Source organism: Trichoderma atroviride, chromosome 7 (assembly GCF_020647795.1).
Source record: "Trichoderma atroviride chromosome 7, complete sequence".
Lineage (NCBI taxonomy): Eukaryota > Fungi > Ascomycota > Sordariomycetes > Hypocreales > Hypocreaceae > Trichoderma > Trichoderma atroviride.
The window spans coordinates 880,299-900,376 of NC_089406.1; the positions used below are offsets into that span (position 1 = coordinate 880,299).

The 20,078-nt window shown below is 50.9% G+C and overlaps 7 protein-coding genes across 7 annotated transcripts; 2 read left to right on the top strand and 5 right to left on the bottom strand.

Moving 5' to 3' along the window:
• Positions 1-330: 330 nt before the first annotated feature.
• TrAtP1_012294 (uncharacterized protein) lies at positions 331-3,788 on the top strand. The gene is made up of 3 exons (XM_014090308.3): positions 331-1,159; positions 1,478-2,781; positions 2,850-3,788. The coding sequence occupies exons 2-3, from the start codon at positions 1,900-1,902 to the stop codon at positions 3,228-3,230; spliced, it is 1,263 nt and encodes a 420-aa protein (XP_013945783.2). The 5' UTR covers positions 331-1,159; positions 1,478-1,899; the 3' UTR covers positions 3,231-3,788.
• On the bottom strand, positions 3,789-4,625 carry TrAtP1_012295 (uncharacterized protein). Its single transcript, XM_066115468.1, has 2 exons — positions 4,207-4,625; positions 3,789-4,134 (listed from the first exon to the last, which is right to left on the bottom strand). Exons 1-2 carry the CDS (start codon positions 4,274-4,276, stop codon positions 3,953-3,955), a joined length of 252 nt encoding a protein of 83 aa, XP_065971567.1. The 5' UTR covers positions 4,277-4,625; the 3' UTR covers positions 3,789-3,952.
• A 185-nt stretch (positions 4,626-4,810) lies between these two features.
• Positions 4,811-7,389, bottom strand: TrAtP1_012296 (uncharacterized protein). Its single transcript, XM_014090306.2, has 2 exons — positions 6,399-7,389; positions 4,811-6,309 (listed from the first exon to the last, which is right to left on the bottom strand). The coding sequence occupies exons 1-2, from the start codon at positions 6,960-6,962 to the stop codon at positions 4,996-4,998; spliced, it is 1,878 nt and encodes a 625-aa protein (XP_013945781.1). The 5' UTR covers positions 6,963-7,389; the 3' UTR covers positions 4,811-4,995.
• A 1,587-nt stretch (positions 7,390-8,976) lies between these two features.
• On the top strand, positions 8,977-11,084 carry TrAtP1_012297 (uncharacterized protein). The gene has a single exon (XM_066115469.1). It carries the CDS (start codon positions 9,211-9,213, stop codon positions 10,771-10,773), a length of 1,563 nt encoding a protein of 520 aa, XP_065971568.1. The 5' UTR covers positions 8,977-9,210; the 3' UTR covers positions 10,774-11,084.
• Positions 11,085-11,559: 475 nt separating this feature from the next.
• On the bottom strand, positions 11,560-12,369 carry TrAtP1_012298 (uncharacterized protein; the record flags this gene model as incomplete). The annotated part of the gene is made up of 1 exon (XM_066115470.1): positions 11,560-12,369. One exon carries the CDS (start codon positions 12,367-12,369, stop codon positions 11,560-11,562), a length of 810 nt encoding a protein of 269 aa, XP_065971569.1.
• A 116-nt stretch (positions 12,370-12,485) lies between these two features.
• Positions 12,486-14,329, bottom strand: TrAtP1_012299 (uncharacterized protein; the record flags this gene model as incomplete). Its single annotated transcript, XM_066115471.1, has 2 exons — positions 14,205-14,329; positions 12,486-14,148 (listed from the first exon to the last, which is right to left on the bottom strand). Exon 2 carries the CDS (start codon positions 14,091-14,093, stop codon positions 12,486-12,488), a length of 1,608 nt encoding a protein of 535 aa, XP_065971570.1. The 5' UTR covers positions 14,094-14,148; positions 14,205-14,329.
• Positions 14,330-14,561: 232 nt separating this feature from the next.
• Positions 14,562-16,604, bottom strand: TrAtP1_012300 (uncharacterized protein). The gene is made up of 4 exons (XM_014090304.2): positions 16,278-16,604; positions 16,200-16,222; positions 15,995-16,137; positions 14,562-15,938 (listed from the first exon to the last, which is right to left on the bottom strand). The coding sequence occupies exons 1-4, from the start codon at positions 16,334-16,336 to the stop codon at positions 15,069-15,071; spliced, it is 1,095 nt and encodes a 364-aa protein (XP_013945779.2). The 5' UTR covers positions 16,337-16,604; the 3' UTR covers positions 14,562-15,068.
• Positions 16,605-20,078: the final 3,474 nt, after the last annotated feature.

A 20,078-nucleotide genomic window follows, 5' to 3' on the forward strand; every position in this document is an offset into this window, starting at 1 on the left:
TTTGTAATGCGTGAGGCACTATTAATTAAGTACATGCGAATCCTGGGGGTAAATGCAGTTTCAGCCGTTGCGGTGGATGAATCATGGGTGCTGTAAACATTTTGTTTCAAGGAGAATTAAGAAAGACGAAAAATTGTGCTATATATAAGTATCTACTTTTTACGGGGATGAATTGAATTGTTTTATGGATGTGAGCAGTAATTGTAGATCCGGAGCTGGGCATTGGAGAGTTCAAGGGGGTTGCAGGGATGGGCGCCTAAAGGTGCTGTGAAATGGATACTGTGTAGCCGTTGAAGAAAGACCTGCCGCTAAAAGCAAGACATGTACATATGCCAGGTATGGTAGCTGTCTCTGCGGATATTGCTGCGATTTCTATTGCCGTGACTGCTACGATAATATCCAGCAACTAGGTGGCTCGAGATGGCACGTATTTGAAGAAATCATAATGGCTTATTTGCCTGGTATTCAACATCTAGAGCATCATCGTCTGAACCAGGTCTTCATCAAAGCAAAGAAGCACCAATTCGCACTGTCAGCCAAGCATCACCCGCCCTGAGCTCGTGTAGGCGTCTCTAATATTGCCCTCCTCGGCCTAGTCACATGTGCTGTGCCTTACGCCTCAAGTGAGTTGTCACGGTTCGGGTATTTTTGTTGAGGAGGAGACATGGATGGGCACTGGCATGGATGGGCTTGCGGTGGGCGCCAAAAGAACGCAAGCGGGAATGCAGTGCATGAATTCAGAGCGTTCCAGAGGAGAGCAGAGACAAGAGAGTTTCAGTTGCGAGCCGTTGAAAACACGCGGCCTGGCATTGCATCGGATTCCGTTAAAGGCGTCGACTGCTGCCCCTCATCGTGTCTCTTTCTTTTACTGATTACTTTCTTGTCTCTGCCTCTCCCTCTCTCCCTTTATTCTGTCTTGCTTCTTGTTGATTCCTGCTCGCCACTGCATTTCGGGCATTCAACTGACTCATTCATATCAAATACTCTCCACGTGCGTCGTCCAGGTCGCACTGCCGCCTAAGAATAAAGAATCGACTCCGCCTGTCAAAAACCTCGATCCGTCTGCATCGCATTTCAGCTGCATCCATTCCCCACGGATCTGTATCCGCCCCCTGTGCGTTGCAGCTTCACGGTACACAACGCCAACACCAAGCAATCGGTAAGTTGCAAACAGCACTGAAAGCCGGAAAAAGAAGGGAAAAAGAAAGAAAGAAAACCCCCCCCCCCCCCAACAATAGAAAACGTCAACGGAAGCAAAGGGAATTCAACAAATGCCCGTCTCGCATTCGTTTTCGGCCATCTGAGATGGACCCAGAAGTGGAATCGTCAGGAAAAACTGCCCACTGCCGAGCCCAATATTCTCCGTCATACCAGAGCCACTTTTCTCTCTCTCTTTCTCTTTATCCAGCTACTGTTTGATTGTCTAGCTTCCGCTTTGACTCTTTCATGTGATATATTTAGCCTAACCAATTTTCAGGGTCTCGTACTATCTGCAGCGTCGGAAAAAAAACACCAAAACATCATCATCACAACACCTGCATCGCCCGATCCCCTTTTTCGCCTCCTCGGATCCACCGGCCCGGAGCTTAATCAGTCCATTGCATTGCATTGCGCCGCACGCATCCGGAACGCTCAACAGCCCCAGCCTTGGCGGTGGAGCTGAAGCTGAATCTGGAGCTGGAGCTGCATCAAGTAAGCAGAGAGGCAGAGCAAAGAGTCACGGGCACCCTTGACGTGGGAGCTTTGATCATCTCATCTCTGCTCTATTCTCCTCCTTTTGCTTGCTACAGACACTCTACGCATACAATCGATTGCATACAGCAACTTCTTGTCTCCTTCTCTTGACTCTGGCATTTTCTCGCCATCACAACCAACACCAACACCAACACCACTACCGCAATGGATACTGCAGACGCTTCTCGCGACGGGCCTCCCTTGCTTCGACCCATCCCTCGCCGGCCCTTTGTCTTCGACCTCAAGTGTTCCACGCCGCCCCAGAGCCTCACGCCGCCTCAAGATGACGAGAGCGACAGCGAAGAGCAGCGCCGAGAAGAAGAGATCCAGCTCGCCCGCTTCCGCCGCGAATTGATCAACTCTGGCCTCCTCGGCTCGCGTCCCTCGCCGCCCGACTCGCCGCCCGCCCTCACCCAGTCACAGTCCACCGCAAACCTCAATTCCTCGACATTGGCGGGCATATACGACTGCGACGACCAAGACGACGTCTTCAATGGCGTTGAGGACGGCGAGGAGCTGCACACGCCATGGGGGACGGGAGCCGAGACGCCGGTCAAGCGACGAGAAAGCATCAGCCAGGCCACCTACGAGCTGATGCGCGATCGATCCAACCTCCCGCGCCGACGCATGTCGTACAAGCCCGCCGAGGCGACTCCAGTGAAGCAGCCCGTGACACCTGCCGGGGCTGCCGTTTCGCTGGTGTCGCGTGCCGTGGTGCTGTTTGTGCTCGGTGCTGGATACGGCGTGCTGGTCACGCACCTGCACCAGGAGCCGCAGCTACTCCAGCTGACCGAGGCCAGCAGCGCCGTCCCGCGATACAACGGATCATATCTTGCGCTGTGGGGCTTTGGGCTGACGGGTGTTGCGCTGGGCGCGCTGCAGCCGTGGTTTGACGGCCTGTGGGACGGCCTTTTTGGCGCCGACGAACAAGCCGTGGTCGAGCCCGCGGAACCCCTGTCAGATACCACAAAAGCGACTGCGTCAGAGACGGACTGGGCGCTGGTGGTGCGAGCAGTCGGCGTCTTTGTTGGCGTCGCGTTTGCAGTAGTAAGTTGTCTCAACCGTGCCATTCGATGTGGAGTCGTATGACGTACTAACATGTGATTGTGGTGCAGCGTCGCCTTGCCTGGAGCTCCAGTATGCAGCTCTCAGTGGCCGTGGCTCTGGCCAGCTTCGTGCTCTGGTGGCTCATCGACCGATCCGTCTCTGCCTTGATTCTGTCTGCGGGCGTAGGGCTCGCCGGCTCCGTCCTCGTTTGGGGCGTCAATCCGGACATGATTCCCGCGCCCGCTGCGCAAAACATCAGCAGCAACGGCATCCCGTCCATGGCGTCTTACACGGATCTGACGACGGCGCTCAACAGCATTGCCAGCCACGAGACGATTGAAGCGAGCATCTGGATCGTTAGCGTCTTGTTCTGCACCTGTCTTTGCTTTGGCAACATTGGACGACGGCTGGCCAAGAGCAAGTCAAAAGGTCGCTGGGGCGGACTGTAATGACGGCAAACAAGGGAAGCAAGCATTGCCAGAGCCATTTTCTTCTTCACAGATGTGCCATTTGCAATGCTTTGTCTTTCTTTCTCGTCTCCCTCTTTCATTACTCAACAGTTGTTTATCTCATACTGGAAAACGTCTAACGGAACTTGAACTGGAACTGGAACTGAACTCATAACGGACTTGTAGTGGAATTTCCATCGTGGTTTTTTTTTTTTTATTCTTTTGCTTTGGCTCTTTTTGGAGTAGTGAGATTGGCATATATGCATTATAACGATACCATGGGCGTTTCATCTCTGGTCATGGACATTTTTTGGTCACCTCTTTGGTTTTTTTTTTTTATTATCATTCTTTTCTCTCATTTTTTTTTTGGAATACTTGAGCATATCGGCGCTTTGTCAATGGAGGGAATTGGTTGGGCATGACGTAGGGAGACGTTACATTAGATGTTTTAAGCATAGGATTGATGAGGACAAATTTCGCCTCCAATTTCTCGAAGAATTCAACACCTTCTTTGACCTTTTTCGTTGCGTGAGATGTGTGCTTGCAGTGTGTCCGATGGATGTTTTCTTTCCACCAAAAGTGCAACACGGTCTTTTGCTGTATGTGTATCTGTTTCTTACTTTCTTATAGAATATGGTATCTTGCCACTGCACATTTCCATCCCTTCCCCCTTCCATTTTATTTCACCAGGGCATTTTCGAATTTTCCCAAAACCCCCTCTCTTAATTCTTGGGAAACGCCTCCAAAACAGCCTTGCTCGCCGCCGCAGCTTCAGGCGGAATATCCCCTCCCATGCCCATCATGTTGCGCATCATGGGCGGGCCGCCAATGAGCTGGTCAATCGTGACGGAGCGCGTGAAGACGTCGTTGAAGAGTTCCTGCGCGGCTGCTGGTCCGCGTTTTGCTGTGTGGTGTTAATTATCATCTCTTCACACTCATACTGGTATTATATATATATAGAGAGAAGACAACATACTGATTTTAATCTGCCCCGCATGCTGAAACTCATACCCCGGCGTCTGAATGCCCTCCACCTCGGAAAGCATGTACTCGTAAAAGAGCCCGCCGCTGGCTGCGGGCGACGAGCTTCTCGGCGATGGTGGCGCGGACTTCGGGGGATGGGACGGCGGACATTTTTTTTTTTTAAAAAAAAATAATTCTTTAATTTCCTTTTTGTAAACGTTTTTTGGTGATGATGATGTTGCTTGGTTTTAAGTGAATTTGAGATTTGATGGAGATGAATCTGTCAGGTGGGGAGGTGGGGCTGCTTTTATCCCAAGTTTGAGAGGAGAATGAATTCGATTAAAGGGCAACAGTTGCAGAAAAAAAAGACACTTTTTTCTCTCTTCCTGCTCTATGAAAGAAATAAAACGTCAGCCTTATCCCCTCTTTTCATCACTCCATACGGAGCACCATTATTATTTTACCTATTTACGCGGGTTGACAACTCAAACGCGTCTTGTGACGTAGTTTCGCGTTTTCAATTAAAACAAGCGCCACTTGAGACACGCCACCAACAAAACGCCAAGACTAGCTGTACTAACAGAATTCCATAATTTCAACGGAAAATACAATTCTTGCAACAAGACAATATTGTAGAATTATAAGAGAATACCTAATTTACATAAATCTCATTCATTAGCCCTGCAATCAAAGAGATTGCCATTTTGATATCCCCGTCTATCCCATGTCTATATCCTGGTCGTACTTCTATATATTATTATATGCAATTCAAGCTGTAAATCAAAAGCATCGCTCGTCTCCATCATGACATTTGGTAAATGGTAAATCTCCACGCCACTGCCGCCGCTGCCCCTGAGGCCAACACCATGGCCAACAACAGCTCTCCGCTCGACAACCCGTGATACGTCGCCAGCCATCTCGCCACACACCCAGCAACGACGGCCATCCAGCCCACAAAGAAGCCCGTCTCCCACCACGCCTGCCTCACGCTGTCCTTCTTGGCCATCTCGCTGTTGTTGCGCATGCTGGTGCCCCAGCCGTCCGCCGTCAGCGTAAATAGGCTCCAGACGTGCACGCCCGGCAGCGGGATGTGGTAGAAGAACATGCCCGGGATGATCCACTTGAGAGATGCGCGCTCCAGGCGATGGGGGTTGCGCAGGAGGTTGTACAGGGCGCTGGCCACCACGCGCACAAACAGGTCGGCCATGAAGACGATGATGAGCTGCTCGCCCGTGATAAAGTACCACATCGTGGCGATGAGGGCGATGAGCGGGCCGAGCTCACGCTTGCTCATGCTGTAGAAGAGCAGAGGGTGCGTGATGAGGTAGACTTTGGGCTGGAGGAGCGATTCAATGTGCGTGGCGCGCGCCCAGCGGACCTGTTGCTTGAGCCAGCGGGCGAGCGTCGTCGGTGTGTCCGTGGCCGCGAGGACGTCTGAAGCGAATACGACGCCCCAGCCGCGTTTAAGGAGATTGGTGGTGAGATGGCGGTCTTCGTTGATAATCATGCGCTTGCCGAGCAGGGTTTGGAGGTACCAGGGGATCAAGATGGCCGGCAGCGCAGCCAGACGGAACACGGTGCTGGGGCCGCTTTGGCAGTCACTCGTTGCGGTGAAGGCGGGTGAGGAGCGCGTCAGATACAGCTCGCCCCAGTAGACCGTGGCGGCCAGATTGGTCACGGCAGTCTCGTGTCCGTTGTGGACAATCAGACCAGAGCTGGCACCTCCAATGGTGGGATCCTGAGCAATGGCATCAACCGTCTTATGGATCGAGTTGGGCAGCACCAAAGTATCCGAGTCCGACGACCACAGAAACTCAATGCCCAAGACATCTGCAATGACCAACGCAAAGACAAAAGTGGTGAACATGATGCCCTTCTTGTGCATGTGCCGTTGGCGGAGGCAGATGTGGCGCACGTTGCTGAGGTTGATGCCCTCCTGTTCGATAATGGTCCGGGCAAGCTGGAAGCAGTGTCTCATTGCGATATCATGGCACTCCTCCATGTTGATGGGCTGGCCGTTTTGCTTGCAAATGGCAATGTGCTTGGCGAGGAACTGCTCTGCCACCTCGCCCAATGGCTGGGGGACGTGGATCACTTTGGACTGAGTGGGAAATACCTGTTTTCATCTTGTTAGTTGACCTTGATCTCCTTCCATTTCCAGCAAAGATACTGCGTATACATGTGCTTATACGCTTCCACACTTACAATGTTAAAGACGTCAACCATGTCACGATCCGCCGCGTCATCTCCGTCAATGCCAATCAGCATAAAAGTACAGTGCTTGGCATTCTTGTAACTCTCCAGCGCTCTGGTAAACAGCGCAGGATCTTCACGCCATCCCACAACAGCAGCCATGCTGTCCAACCTTGACTGCGGCACAATCTGTGACTCCATGAAGCTCAAATTCTTCTCATTGTAAGGAGTAGAGGTGTAAGAGCTGTAGCCCTCATCTTGTGGAGTAGGAAGGAATTTTTCGTCTCGTGGAGTAACAAGGTATTTTTCGTCTCGCGGAGGAAGAAGAGGCTCAGGAGACTCTTCATCGTAAAACTGAATCCTGCGACCTTCGTTCACAAGCCGGTTTAGCTCGGTGAGGAGGATTGTAAAGACGAGATCCAGAGTGACGGGATAGTGACAGTGCACGGTGATGGCCCAGTAGGCAGGGATGCTAATTAAACAGCCGATAACGTTCATCAACATGCGAAGCAGTGTTGTATGGCGTCCCTTGGTCACGACTTGGGGACCAGACCCTTCCTGGAAAGAGTCCATCATAATGGGCGAGTTGTGAGAGAGCTAAAGGCTGGGATAGCCTAAGCTGAGTGGAAAAGAGCGTCTAAGCGAAAGACAAGCGCAGGATAAACGAGTGGCTGAAGAAAACTTCAAAATGCACTTTTCTAGTCTGAAACGACAAGGTAGAAAAAGAAAGGGAAGAGGAGAAAGTTAAAAGTAAGGAGGGGGAGAAAGCAGGTCCGCCAACAATAGACGCTGCTTTTCTTATGTTGTGACAATGACAAGTCGCAGGCAACCAAGGTCAAATTAGACAACGAGTTGGGCGCTGGACAGCCTATCGACGTGACATACCACCCGAGCCTTCGCGTGCTAACAACAGTGATGATGATTAGTCGAAGCCAACAACTGACCTACTCCAAGGAGTAACAACTATCTTTTATTCCAAAGAAGAAGAAAACCTGCTTACCTCGCTGGTAATAAGGCCGAGGTTGCGTTAGCTTCTCATTACGGGATATACCCAGCTGAGGCTACAACTCCCCGTCCCGTCAGCCTAGCTGGGTTTCCTTCTTCTTCGTCTCTATTGTGCATTTTTTTCGTTTGTACAGTATTTTCCATTCACATGGCCAGATTCTTCTTAGTCTGGGGGGGGCGCTGCTTCCGCACCTCCGTATAATTTCACGAGTAGCGTCTTGACCTTCTCTTGGCGGACAAGCATACTAGGGCTGTCTTTGGCTTAAGGCAATGGGGGCGCTTCCAGGATTATTTCCGAGGGATTTTTAAGGGTCGACAGCAGCAAAAAAACGTCTGCCGGTAATTGGTGAAAGTTGGGCTTCCCGGCTATTGCTTCTTTTAGACGACGAGGGATTCTGGCCCCTGTGCGCTTGGCCTCAGCTTCGCCGTCTTACAGGTACTTGCCTAAGAAGAACGCGAATTAGTAGTAGCTGTTTGCGGGCAACATGATACTAATACGAACTATTTTTTTCGTTCAGAATAGCACCAAATGAGGCAGCTGAGCTGAGTTCGAACATGATTTTGCGCGCATCGTGGACTACATAGTCGCCCAGTGGACATGATCTGACAGCAGATGCAAGGTTGTTTCAGATACTCCTCCGTGTTGGTGCTGGTGATACCGGCCTTCGTATCTCGATCAATCGGACAATGCTGCAGTTGGTCTAGTTTGCCCCTAAACAGTGTCAACTCTCAAGCTCCGCAATGCAAATTTTGAACCTTATGCGAGCCGTGCCCATTTGAGTCAGCCAGGCAACACACGGGCTGAGTCCACATTGTGAGAGATCCTCCAGGAAAAAAGGGCTCGGAGAAAAAAATCAACACGAGAAGCCAAGCGTCTGGTTGTCGCTAGGGAATCCCGTGAGACCCTTGCCCATCTCCCGAATGGACCACCTCTCAGAAGCGTGCTAGAAGCTATGTTGTGGAACACACACATTTTTCGTAGTGTCTTTATTAGTCGTAACGTTAACCTGGTAAGCAGCTTAAATCAGCGAACTGTTCTCGTTCCCCCTTTATAGGCAACTCGACAGCGAGATATATATAATCATAAAACTAAACAGAAATCTTGACTAAACAGAAATCAAAACATCTCTGCAAGAAGAAAGAGAATGGGCGGCATCTTGGTCCGCCGTGGAACGCAAGTAAAGTCGGCAGCGGCAAACTTGTGACGCCGGCGCCACTTTGGTGTGAATTCGACTTTAGTCAGGGGGCTGAGCATGCCTGAGTCGGCAGTTACCTGTTTTGGCAATCTGCTCAAGGAGCCATCCTAGGGGCTATCCATGAGGCTGGCAGGCATTGGCTCTCTTCCGCTCGAGTATCAAGAGACGGAATCTGCTTGGCGCGATGGGAGTCATGCACGCCAAAGGGGTTTGCCGTTGCCTCTGCCTCGTATCGTCCCAGACAATGATGGCGTGGAGACGGCCCAAATTAGCACTCGTTGTTAGCCTGTGCGACAGTGACGGACCTTGCTCAGCCGAAGCCCTTTCTCGCACATGCGAGATTCCCGAGTACTTATACAGAGTAGGTACTGTACTTACAGTATGTGTGGACTAACAGCAGTTGACGATCCGGCCCGGGCCTGTCACTCCGAAAAGAGATCGACAAACGCCCTGAGCTCTCCTTTCCCTCTCACTGGACCTTTGTCCTTTGCCCTCTCTTTTCTTTATTTTCAACCTTGTTTCCACCGCTCGAGCCCCAGCTTCTTTTCTAAAATTGAGTTGTGAGCGGCTGGCGGCGGCGAATGCGTGAATGAGCCACAGCTGTGCTGTTTTACCAGGACACAATGTTGGTAACATACCAAAACAACCGGCTGATACCGGCAGTCATCATTGCCGCGTGTTTTTTTCTGTTTTACTGCCTCATCGATCCCTCGCTGGAGAACTATGGACACACTCCGTACGCTGCGAAACAGAAGGGCATCGTAGTCGAAGAAGTGGAACTTGCGGATGGTGAACGGAGGGTGGTAGACCTGGGCACAAAGGTGGAAAAGATAGAGACAGAGGCAAAGGTGGAAAAGGTAGAGACAGCGGCACCCGCGGAAAAGGTGGAATATGTTGCGCCAACCAGCAGCAACAAGAGTCCTGCCAAGGACAAAGCAGCTGCCAAGGCCATTTCATACAATGGTCTCTCAACGGACGACGTCCTGCTGATTGTCAAAACTGGCGGCACAACCGTGTGGAAGCGCATGCTGGTGCATCTCACCACTTCCCTCGACCAAGACCGCATTCCCATGGACAGCACCGTCATCTACTCTGATTTGCCCGAGCGGATTGGCGCCTTCAACGTCATCGACGTGTTGGCAAACATGTCCTCCACGGCCAAGGCTCAGCCTGATTTCGACGTCTACCGCCAGCAGCCCGAGTACATGGCCAACAACTACTATGTCGAGGCCGCAGGAGTCAATGGCGATGACTGGGGCCCCGTGGGAGGCTGGATCATCGACAAGTACAAGTTTATTCCGCTCATCCAGCATGCCGGCGACAACTGGCCCAAAGCCAAGTGGTACATCTACATGGAAGACGACGCATACCTCTTTTTGCCCGGAGTCCTGGGCTATCTCGCCAAATTCGACTGGAAGGAGCCCCATTATCTGGGCAGCTATGCGGCCAAGTCAGACGTCATCTTTGCCCACGGCGGCGCCGGCTTTGCGCTGTCCAGGGGCGCATGGGAGCAGTCCTTTGGCAAGCAGGGCAACGAGAACGGGGGCCTGACGGAGGAGTATTACCAGTACACGGCCGACCACTGCTGCGGTGACCAGGTGCTCGCCCACGCGCTGCGGAAGCACGGCGTCAAGTTTGGCGAGAACGGCGGCGACGGCAAGTTCACCTTTGGCTTCAACCCCGTGGTCCATTGGGCCTTTGCCTTTGCCAGCGCCAACTGGTGCAGCCCGCTGCTGTCGTGGCACAAGGTGCACAACCGCGACATCGCCCGCTACTACGAGGTGGAGCAGCGCTGGGACTGGAGCAAGGGGCCGCTTCTGCATCGCGACTTCTTCAACGCCATGATCCTGCCCAACATCAAGGAGCACGCCGAGTGGTGGGACAACTATTCCGGCGTATACGAGGTCGCTTCGGGCAACCGAGAGTGGGCCGCAAAGCCGGGGCCCGACAACGGCAAATACGACGAGGCGCTCTGGAGCAAGGCCTGGGAGTCAGTCGAGGCATGTGAGGCGGCCTGCCAGGGCTGGACCAAGTGCATGCAGTGGAATTTCGTCGAGGATCTGTGCAAGATGGACGACAAGGTGTACTATGGCCAAGGATATGCACCTGGCATGAGCCAGAGAAAGACGTCCTTGAAGCACACGAGCGGGTGGATGTATAAGCGGCTAGAGGAATGGAAGTGCTGAGAGCATCGTGGGCCACCTTCTTGAGGATACGGCGACTTTTTGCTTGTTGATGTTTTGATTTGCTGATTTTGGGATGGTTTGCGGCACTGATCTCGTTGGTAAACTGCTTAAAGCTGGGCGCATAGGCGTTGGATGGGAATAAATCGGTGGATTCTGTCCTTGAATGGATAGGTTAACGTTAGACAGATAATGCACTGGGTTAGGCCATGACGAGAACCTTAATGGAAAATGTATCTCAGATTGAATAACAACTTGCTACTGGTGATGATGTGATGAGGAGACTTGGGCACCCGACAAGAAATTAATGATACATGTAGGTAGGTAGAAGGAACGGTAAAATAAGATCCCGGAGCACAGCTCACTGCTGCTGCGGCCTTCTTTACCAACTTCTAGTTAGGATATCAAACCAAACCTGAGCTGATACCAAGGCATCATTGATTAATCCTAAAAGGAGTCAAATATTATATGTAAATGTGAGATATAGAACTTGAAAAGAACCAAAAATGCTAAACACTGAGAATGCAATTCGTCTCTCTGGCCGTACAAAAGGCATAATTATATGTATATGGCTCTAGCTAATAAAGTACAACGAAGAAAAGTCTCGCAAAAGATCAGTGAATAGAATACTGTTGCAGATAGACGGTTAACTGACGCTTCTCACTCCGCCCCAAATGCCCAACCTCAATGGCCGCCTTTTTTTTTTTTCTTTTCGTAAATCCTTTATCCCACAACTTCCAAGTTTCAAGTCCAGTCCTAGATACACCATGACAACTCCCTTTCATCACCTCACCAATTCACTTGTCCACCCGTACTTGCCGCCAAACTTGGATCTCCCCATTCCGGCACCGCTGACGGAGGCTGATACTCCTGTCGAGACGGATTCACAAACGCCGCTTGCCCGTCATGGTCGGAACACCAACTACCCGGCATCTTGGACTGTTCCTCTGATGGAGCTGTCGTCACCACGACGGGGGCGACATTGTTATCGATCATGGCGGAGGTTGTTTCGTTTCCTCCTACTGGAGAACTTGACTGGCCTTGATTTTGGTTACCCCAGTTGCCGTTGTTATCGTTCGTTTGCTGTTGATCGTTTGCGGCACTGTCGCCCCAGGTGGCACCGCCGCCAGTATTCACATTATTATCGCCAGTATTCCAAGAACTCTGAGGATTTTGGTCATTTCCAGACCCGTTCCATGCTCCATTATTACTGCCTGCTCCCCATTGATCGCCTCCTGCGTTGTTATTCCACTGGTCATTGTTGCTTGTCGTATTCCATGCGTCTCCTCCGCTGCCGCCCCCGGCACCCCATTGATCACCACCTCCCGTGTTGTTGTTATTATTATTCGTATCAGCGGGAGCAGCATCACCCCATGCACCGCCGCCTTGATTACTACTGTTCGCCCATGCTCCAACGCTTCTCCGAGAAGAGGTATCCCAATTGGGAACATCACCCTTACCACCATTGTTCGAATTTCCAGAATTCGACGGTGGCTTACCATTAGAAGCTGGTTTGTTGCTACCCATGTTGCTAAATGGTGACACTCTTTTCGTGTAGTATGGGTTCGGCTTCATAAGGTTAGTATTTCCGACGAGCATGGCAGAGCGGATTTATACTTACTTTTGTTGCTTCTGGCATCACATTGTTATCTGGCTGTTGTGATTTACTTTTGCCTCTCTTGCCATCTGAAGTACCATTCATGTCAAGCGCACCTCTAGCTTGCTTGTTGAATTGTTGTTCGTACCAAGGGGGGGGGCATTGGTCCTCCGTAGTAGTTGTACGGCGGGTATCCGGGAGGCGGTACCATGGCGTTCCAGCTTGGCATCGGCATACCTTGAGTAATCGGCACGTGCTCATATCCATGATGAGGAAACTGTTGCTGTGGTGGTGGAGGAGGAGGCGGCGGCCCAAAAGGCATCACGTTGTTGTAGCTGGAGTAATATGGGTTCTGCGATTGATGTGACACGCCATGGTGATGCGGGTATCCGGATGTACCCTCCCGATTTGCAAACATGTGGTGCCCATTTTGTCCATATACTGAGCCATGGTATACTCGAACTACGTTATGGAGGGCATCGTAGTATGCGTTTGGTAAAGGGTCATCTTTTGTTTCGACAACACGCTCCATATGCATATTTTCGGTGCGAATAGGAGCAATAAGATTGGGCGGGCGGGCGTGTGAATAAGGATGGCCGTCTGAGTGCTTTATTTCGTAAGGTAGTGAAGCGGTCTCAGCTGTAGGTTTTTTTGATTCGTCCTTCTCCTTCTCCTTGCCCTTGCCTGCGTCAGATTTAGCCTCTGCTTCTTTTTCTTTCGAGTCTTTTTGGCCTTCTTCAGTTTTAGCTTCTCCTTCATTTTTGGAAGATTCCGCCTTCTTCTCGCTCTTTTCGTTTCTATTCTTTTTCTTTTCCTGTGGCTTTTTTGACGCATCCTCAGACTCGGAGGCCTCTGTTGCTGATTCCGAAGTCTCGCCTTCAGTATCAGATACTTCAGCCTTCTTTTTCCCTTTCTTGTTTTCCTTTGCCTTTTTCGATGGCGGAGGCTTCTCGTCGGCCGAGGATTCTGCTTCAGTTGCTGATGTCTCGGATTCCGACTCAGTCTCAGGCTTTGCTAGTTTCTTGCACCTTTTCTTCTCACAGACAGATTCTTGCTCTCGTTTCTTTCTCTCTGTGGTACACTCTTTGCATTTGCATGTAGGGTGAGGATCAGAGTCTGCCTCGCTGTCTGAACTCTGGACTGGCTTCTCTATTTTCCTGCTTTTGGAGTATTTCTTTGTCCTCGGCGCTTTGGACGGCTTGGATGATTCGTCAGACGAAGTTTCTCCACCTGAAGACGTGTCGGCAGCAGAGCTTTCATTGGAAGAACTAGCCTCTGGAGTCGCTTCCCCTGAAGAAGCAGAGGTAGAAGCAGCATCTCCACCTGAATCTGACGTCTCTTCTTCTTCACAGAAAGTCACCAAAGTCTTCTTCTTCATGGCGGATTTCTTCGGCATTGTAGCTGCAGCTGAAGCGGGTTCTTTCTCGAATCGAACCCTTTTCACTACTTCGACTACCTCGGGTTCAGGCTCAGGCTCTGGAGCGGCAGGCTCAGGCACTGCAGCCGGTGCTTCCTTGCTTTGGTCAAGCCGGTCTGATCGAGGGTATGTGATTGTGAGGGTATCTTCACCGGATTCGTCATCTGTTGCCACATGAAGCTTGATCAGATCGCGCTTCTTTGGTCTAGGCTTGGGCTTTGGCGGTTTAGGAGGAGGTCCGAGAGCGGATTGAATACTCGTGCCGACCATCCACTCGCAGAGGAGCGAAGGGCCCGCCTTCTTAGGCATATTGGTGGTGACAATAGCAATAGATGATTAGTTCAGAATAGCCGTCAATTAGATGCTAATTCTATGTTAGCATGCGATAAAGCAAACGCGAAGTCGGAGACAAGCACGAACGGCCAGATTGTCAAAGAACATGTAGACTGCAAAAACTCCTAGAGAAGTAGAGACGACCCATAAACAGAAGTAGGATAGATTCGAATCGTAACACTCAACAAGAATCAGCTGCTTCAATGGAAAAGGAATTTGGAGAGTGTGTGAGGAAGAGAAGAGGCCAGTGGTGTGGAAAAGCATGAGCGCCAAACTTTGGGTGGCAGAGGTCCAAAATCTCATGTCAGCTGCGTTCGTCTGACCGCCCAGATGTCGACACTGGCTGTAACGCCTTTGCTTTCTTTCCACCTACTTCGTGGGTATTTGAATTTTCTTGAATTCTCTCTCTTTTCCTTTCTTCTGCTTTTTTTGCACTCCTTACTTGGGAGAAGAAAAGGCTACGTTTTCCTATTTGTTACTCCTCGACTCCTCATCCTGCTTATCCATCGACCATATCTAATCAACTATTTTGCCTGCTTTGAGATTCATGTATTCACAATTTTTTTTTCAGCTACTAAAATCTCGCCAGAAATATCAATCCGTTGCATTTGTACAAAATCCTGCCCATTATGCTGTCCTGTTGACCTCCTTGATCACGATGTTGCCATCGCCCATATGTTGCCCAGGCATGTTTCCATATTCCTCAATCTTTCTGTTCCCGGCAAAATTCTAAAAGAAAAAAAAAGGCAAATAGACCGCAAAAAAAAGGTGAAGGAAACCCCCCCCCAAAAAAAAAAAAAAAAAAAAAAAAAATACCCATAAAAAGAAACTATACCAGAGGCTATCGTAGCATGAAAAATGGCATTGACCCCTTTCTCCCTTTCTCTAAACGAAGCGACTTGTATTACAAAGCAAATGTGATCACGTCAAGCCAAAATTGAGACGAGTCTCTTAATCGCCCCGATCAAGAAGCGGCCTTTGGTCGTAATGCTCATCAACAGCACTGTTGTCATCGCCACGATTCTCATCATCTGAAGTGTCATCTTCTACCCTGTACAAAAAGTACTGGATAAAAACACCCAAGTCTAACAGGAGCGTCATAGCGCTGCCAGCCAGCCAGCTCAGATTCACGAGAATGTAACGACCATAGAGCCGCCTCGCTTCCTCTGGAGTGCAGGCTTCTTCGCCGCAGTGTGGTGCATATGCAACGATAGACAAGACATAGGTGGCGTTTCCAAGACAGGCAAACAAAAAGAAGAGCATGCTAAGGCCTTCGGTTGTTTTTCGCCTCCAGTTGAGAATAAGCTGCGGCAGCCGAGAAGCAATGTATAAAGCGGCGCAAAAGTATCCAAAGACTTGGCCCAAAGTGTTGAACTCCAAATTATCACTACTATTGGAAGGAGACTTCTCGCCGCCAGAGGCCTTTTCGCCCAGGAACCATCCGGCAACGCCAGACGCGCACACCATGAGGATCACAATAGAATTCCAAACAGTAGTTTGCAAGGCTGTCGGCGGTGGTTGCGGGATCGTCGGTGGCTCGGGAATATGCGGTACTGCCGGCGAAAAGCCAGACCAGTCTGATCCGCGCCGACCACGGCGGTCATGGTGGCTGTGATGGCCATGAGTCTCTACTCTGGCAATCAGAGCTGTATACTCGTCCACATTGGCGGAGGTGGTTGCCGGTGCAGAAGCGTTGCCGTTACCATTCGTCTTGGGCGGGGATGGAGGGGTCGGCTCGTCGCGCCAGGTAAATCCACGGTAGTAAAAGAGCTGGCCTAGAAGCACAATGTCGGCAATTGTGTAGTATATCGCCAGGATGATCTAAAGACGGACAAATCAGCTTCCAGTAGGGGTCATGCGAGCAGATGGTAGCGTACCATGGTAGGGAGAACTCCCTGCAGAACCGCCCCGAGAATGTTGAAGACATCTCCCAAGAGCCAGATGATGATGAATTGAATCGAAAGAGCATCGGCGCTGCTTCGTTGGAAGTTTTGTATGATTTGCGGAGAGAATACGACGACTGGAGAAGAGTCAGTTAATGTTGCGTTCAAGAGGTCGTTGCACGGCGGCGATGTCACTGACCCCAGCAGGCAATGGAGATGGACCTAGATGGGAGAAGAGTCAGCAATTGAGTTGGTATTATGCAGCATTAACGCTCACCCGCAAATGCCAGAGATGGCTTCAACGTCCAGGTTGAAAGTCTGCGTTGGAGGAGCCATGGCTGCTGAAGTTTGAAGCGGACGCTGCTGCAGCTTCTGGATCCAAAGTCAATGACGACGATGTCGCGCGATGTCGGCGGCGTGACGGAAAATCTAGGTCGAGGTGGTGTTCTGCGGCGTTCAGAGCTTGCAATTCGGAGGTCCCTTAGACGCGCCGACAATTTCTTCTCTGAGGCAAGGGATGCGGAGAGGAGGTGACCATCCTTGAATCACGCAGCGGTTTCTGTCTCCGTCATGGCGTTGCCGCAGGCAAAAACTTGGTTTTGTCTCAATTGCAGCTAGAAGGAAATTTCCCAATGCAGCTACCGGCACGTGCCCACAAAAGGCACGGTAGCTCGAACCTTGAGTTCTCAACAAGCAAGCCAATGAAAGACACCAGTAGGTATTTTGTGCAGAAATACATGTACTTGATGCGACTGTATGCTTAGTCCAACACAAAAGGCTCTATATGAATTTAGCAATGGAAACGATGAACATGGCAACTGGCTGGTGAATTCATAGATTCTCGCGAGAACGGCCGGCCAGGCGAAAATAAATCCAATTGATGCAGCTGCTAATTATCTGCAGCTCTAGCTCGGGCTATACGCTACTAATCTCAAAAGTGGATACACTGCAGCAGCGGCTGGCTTACACGGAGTCTATCAAGAGAGGAGGCAAAGAATAACGACTGCAAAGCGAAAAGACGTACACAGTAGGAAATCAAAAACACTTGTTACTAAAAGGTGATTTATGTGTAGACGTTAAGACTAGCACGGTGTTATCGCAGTGCAGTAGTTAATTAATGGAGTATTAAGCGTCAAACATCCACATGTCATAAGCAACAGCAGCAGCAACGGAGGCAGTAGAGTTAATAGAGGCATCGGATAGAATTAGTACTACGAGTATTGCAAAATCGGCGTCAATGTTGAATTATGCTATACAAGTATAATGAACGAAATACAAACCGTTGGTCGTGACACGTAGACGAGGCCAATATGTGGCGTCGTTCTTAACGTAGCCATATCTAGGTAGGGCTCCAAACGCGAACGCTTTCGACAGAATCACCCGCATCTCTATCGAGACCGGAATCCAAACGGGATTTTGGGGAAAATAAAGGAATGAAAATATATAGATTAGATTTGCTCCTTCAGTATAGGTGATAGCACACGTGATCTACAAAAGAGAAGGACAATAGAACTGTCTGTCTTATTTCTATCCAGTAGTATTTTTTTCAGTTCGGCATTGCTTAAGTAAAGAAATTGCCCTATGTTGGTTATCATGATTCTCTTCGCCGATGTGGCGTGCATCTACCTAGGTACTTCATAGTAGGATGCTTGCATTCATATAGGCATTTTATCCAACAATAAGTCAGTAGCAACGAAACTGTCCATTTTTGCCACATAAGCGACGACTTAAAAGTACACACATGATCATTAATACAAAGTTTACATTCAACATTGTAGCCCATAATGCACAGACGGGATGCGCAACCAAAGGCCTGTTGCATCTGCTGAGCTGCAACCCTTGTTATTGTCAGACTGCATCGTCTAGTGAATGTGGCGTCTTGATCCCTGTGGCTACTCAAGTCATGTGCGATAAAGTAATGCGATTCACTAGAAGAAGCGGGAGAAGGGCTTGAAAATGTGATAGATGATGAGGGCACCATCATGAGCGAGAACCGTGGCTTTGGCAGCATGCTTCCAGTTAAGCATCTCAGTCTACAGGCCAGCATCGAGCAGTGAACATGCTGGGTTTACCTCATCCTGTCTCTTTTCTCTCATCTTCATCACCGCTGTTGGCGTCGTCGTCATCAGAGTGCTCGCTCTCAGCTCACCAACCACCGTCAGCTTGGGGGCCGCTGAACAAGAGTCTCACCCGACCTCCCCGTCAAGTGATTCGCGCTGCCTGCCCATCAGGCCGGTTCACGGCGTCTGTCACGGCGCTTGGGATGCATGAGCGAGTACATCCGAGTACCTCGGAGCATACGTGCAAGCAGGCTTGCTGTGCCTGGGTCTTCCGTACCAGCCGGTATTCCTTGCATCTTTGCAACCCTCGCTTCGTGGGCAGCGTATAAAACCTGCTCGGTGAGGTATAGAGTACTTTAGGCATGATGCGAGGCTTATCAGCCCCCCTAGCAGGTGATACTCATGCCCCGCCCGTTGGAAAAGGTCGCGACCAGAGGCGGCAGGGCAGCTTGATTTAGCGGTTGTTGGCTGCTGTTTTCCTTTGGCAACACCTTGAGAGCTGGGTATCAAGCCTGCTTGTCGAGCTTATCAGAGTTTATCCCGCTCGCCACCGTTGGAAAGCTCCAAGTACAGAGGACTCGCATCTCGTACTCGGCATGTGCAAGAACCTGGTGCCCACCAGCCGGGCCAAGAGATTCACAGAGGTATTCAGAGCAAATACAGGTGACGGTCAGCGGTGCTCAACAAGGTGAACTCCTGCATCATGTGCCGAATGCCTTGTCAACCTGTTTCGCCCATCCATCCAATCTCCAGCCTTCCCCGGCACCCATGCGCACCGCAAGCCCAGGCCAGAAAAGCGCCGGCGCTTCTCCCCATTCGCTGCGCCAGCGTGCCAGGCCGCGCGTGATGATTGGCCACCACCGCTAATAGTCCTCGGTACCGCTAGGGAACGGGTGCTAAGAGCTTGAGTGCCTGCAGCACCCAAGCCCAGCTCCTGGGCGGCCTTGTACCAGGTACCTGCGTTCCCCTCTCTTTCCGGCGCTGTCTTGCCTCTTGAGTTTCAGCCTCAGGCCGCAATTCGCAGCCTAAATGGGGCTTAGCCTACCAGGTAGTGATTTCTATCGCTCCTGGTTCTTCTCTTTTATCGCCCGTGACCCGCCTCCCCGTGACTCGTTCCTTCCCTCTCTTGCAACAAGACATCTGGTTGTCCTGAGGAGAGCAGAAAAATTACGCCTTGTAAGAATAACAGTTTTTGTCACTCAGGACTCTCAGCTGCAGGCGTCGCGACACTCTCTTCCTTGATGCCATTTTTTTCTCAGCTTTTTTGAGCCCTTTGATGCGGTTTTGTCGCTCGACTTAAACGATATCACAACGCAAAACACGTGAGAAACCCGTGATCTGGCTCCAGCAGTGTCTGGCTCTAGCACGCACATGACCGATCGTCAAGGTAAGCTTGCATGCCTTCCTATCCCATCTATCTAGCTTCAAGAACGAGGTCCTGGGCCTGGGCGCACGATGCACCAGCTGCGCGAGAGATGCGTCAAGAGCCGTCTGCTTCTGCATTTTGCTCTTTGCTGTGCATCATCAGCCGCAGCATCACCGCCCGTTCCCGCGCGTCAGTTGGGACGCATCTGAAGCTCATTGCTGTGCACTGCATCCGTTGGCATCGGCTCTATCACGCCCTGTTGCACCCTTGATTCTGCCTGTTGTTTTGGCGGCGCTGAATCACCATTGTCGTCGTCGTCGTCGTCATCTTCGCCTGCCCGTACTTCGCACTTCGCAGTGCACCTGCACCTGCACCTGCACAGATGATGAAGAGCGAAGCGTCGTGGTCGCGTCGGCGATGATGCGCCTGCTGCCCGTTGATTGCGCCCTGGGCTCGAGTGAGCCGCGATGAATGAGATGCGCGGCCGCCAACAAACGGCTCGCTGTCTTTGGATCGCTTCCGGTGTCTCAGCGCACACGGAGATTAGCATCGTGCACGTCGGTCTCGGTTCAATGTTTGAGCAAATGCGAGCTTGCTGCTGCTCGACTTTGGCCGTGACCAGGCTCTGCACCCCTGCCCACATCGATCTCAG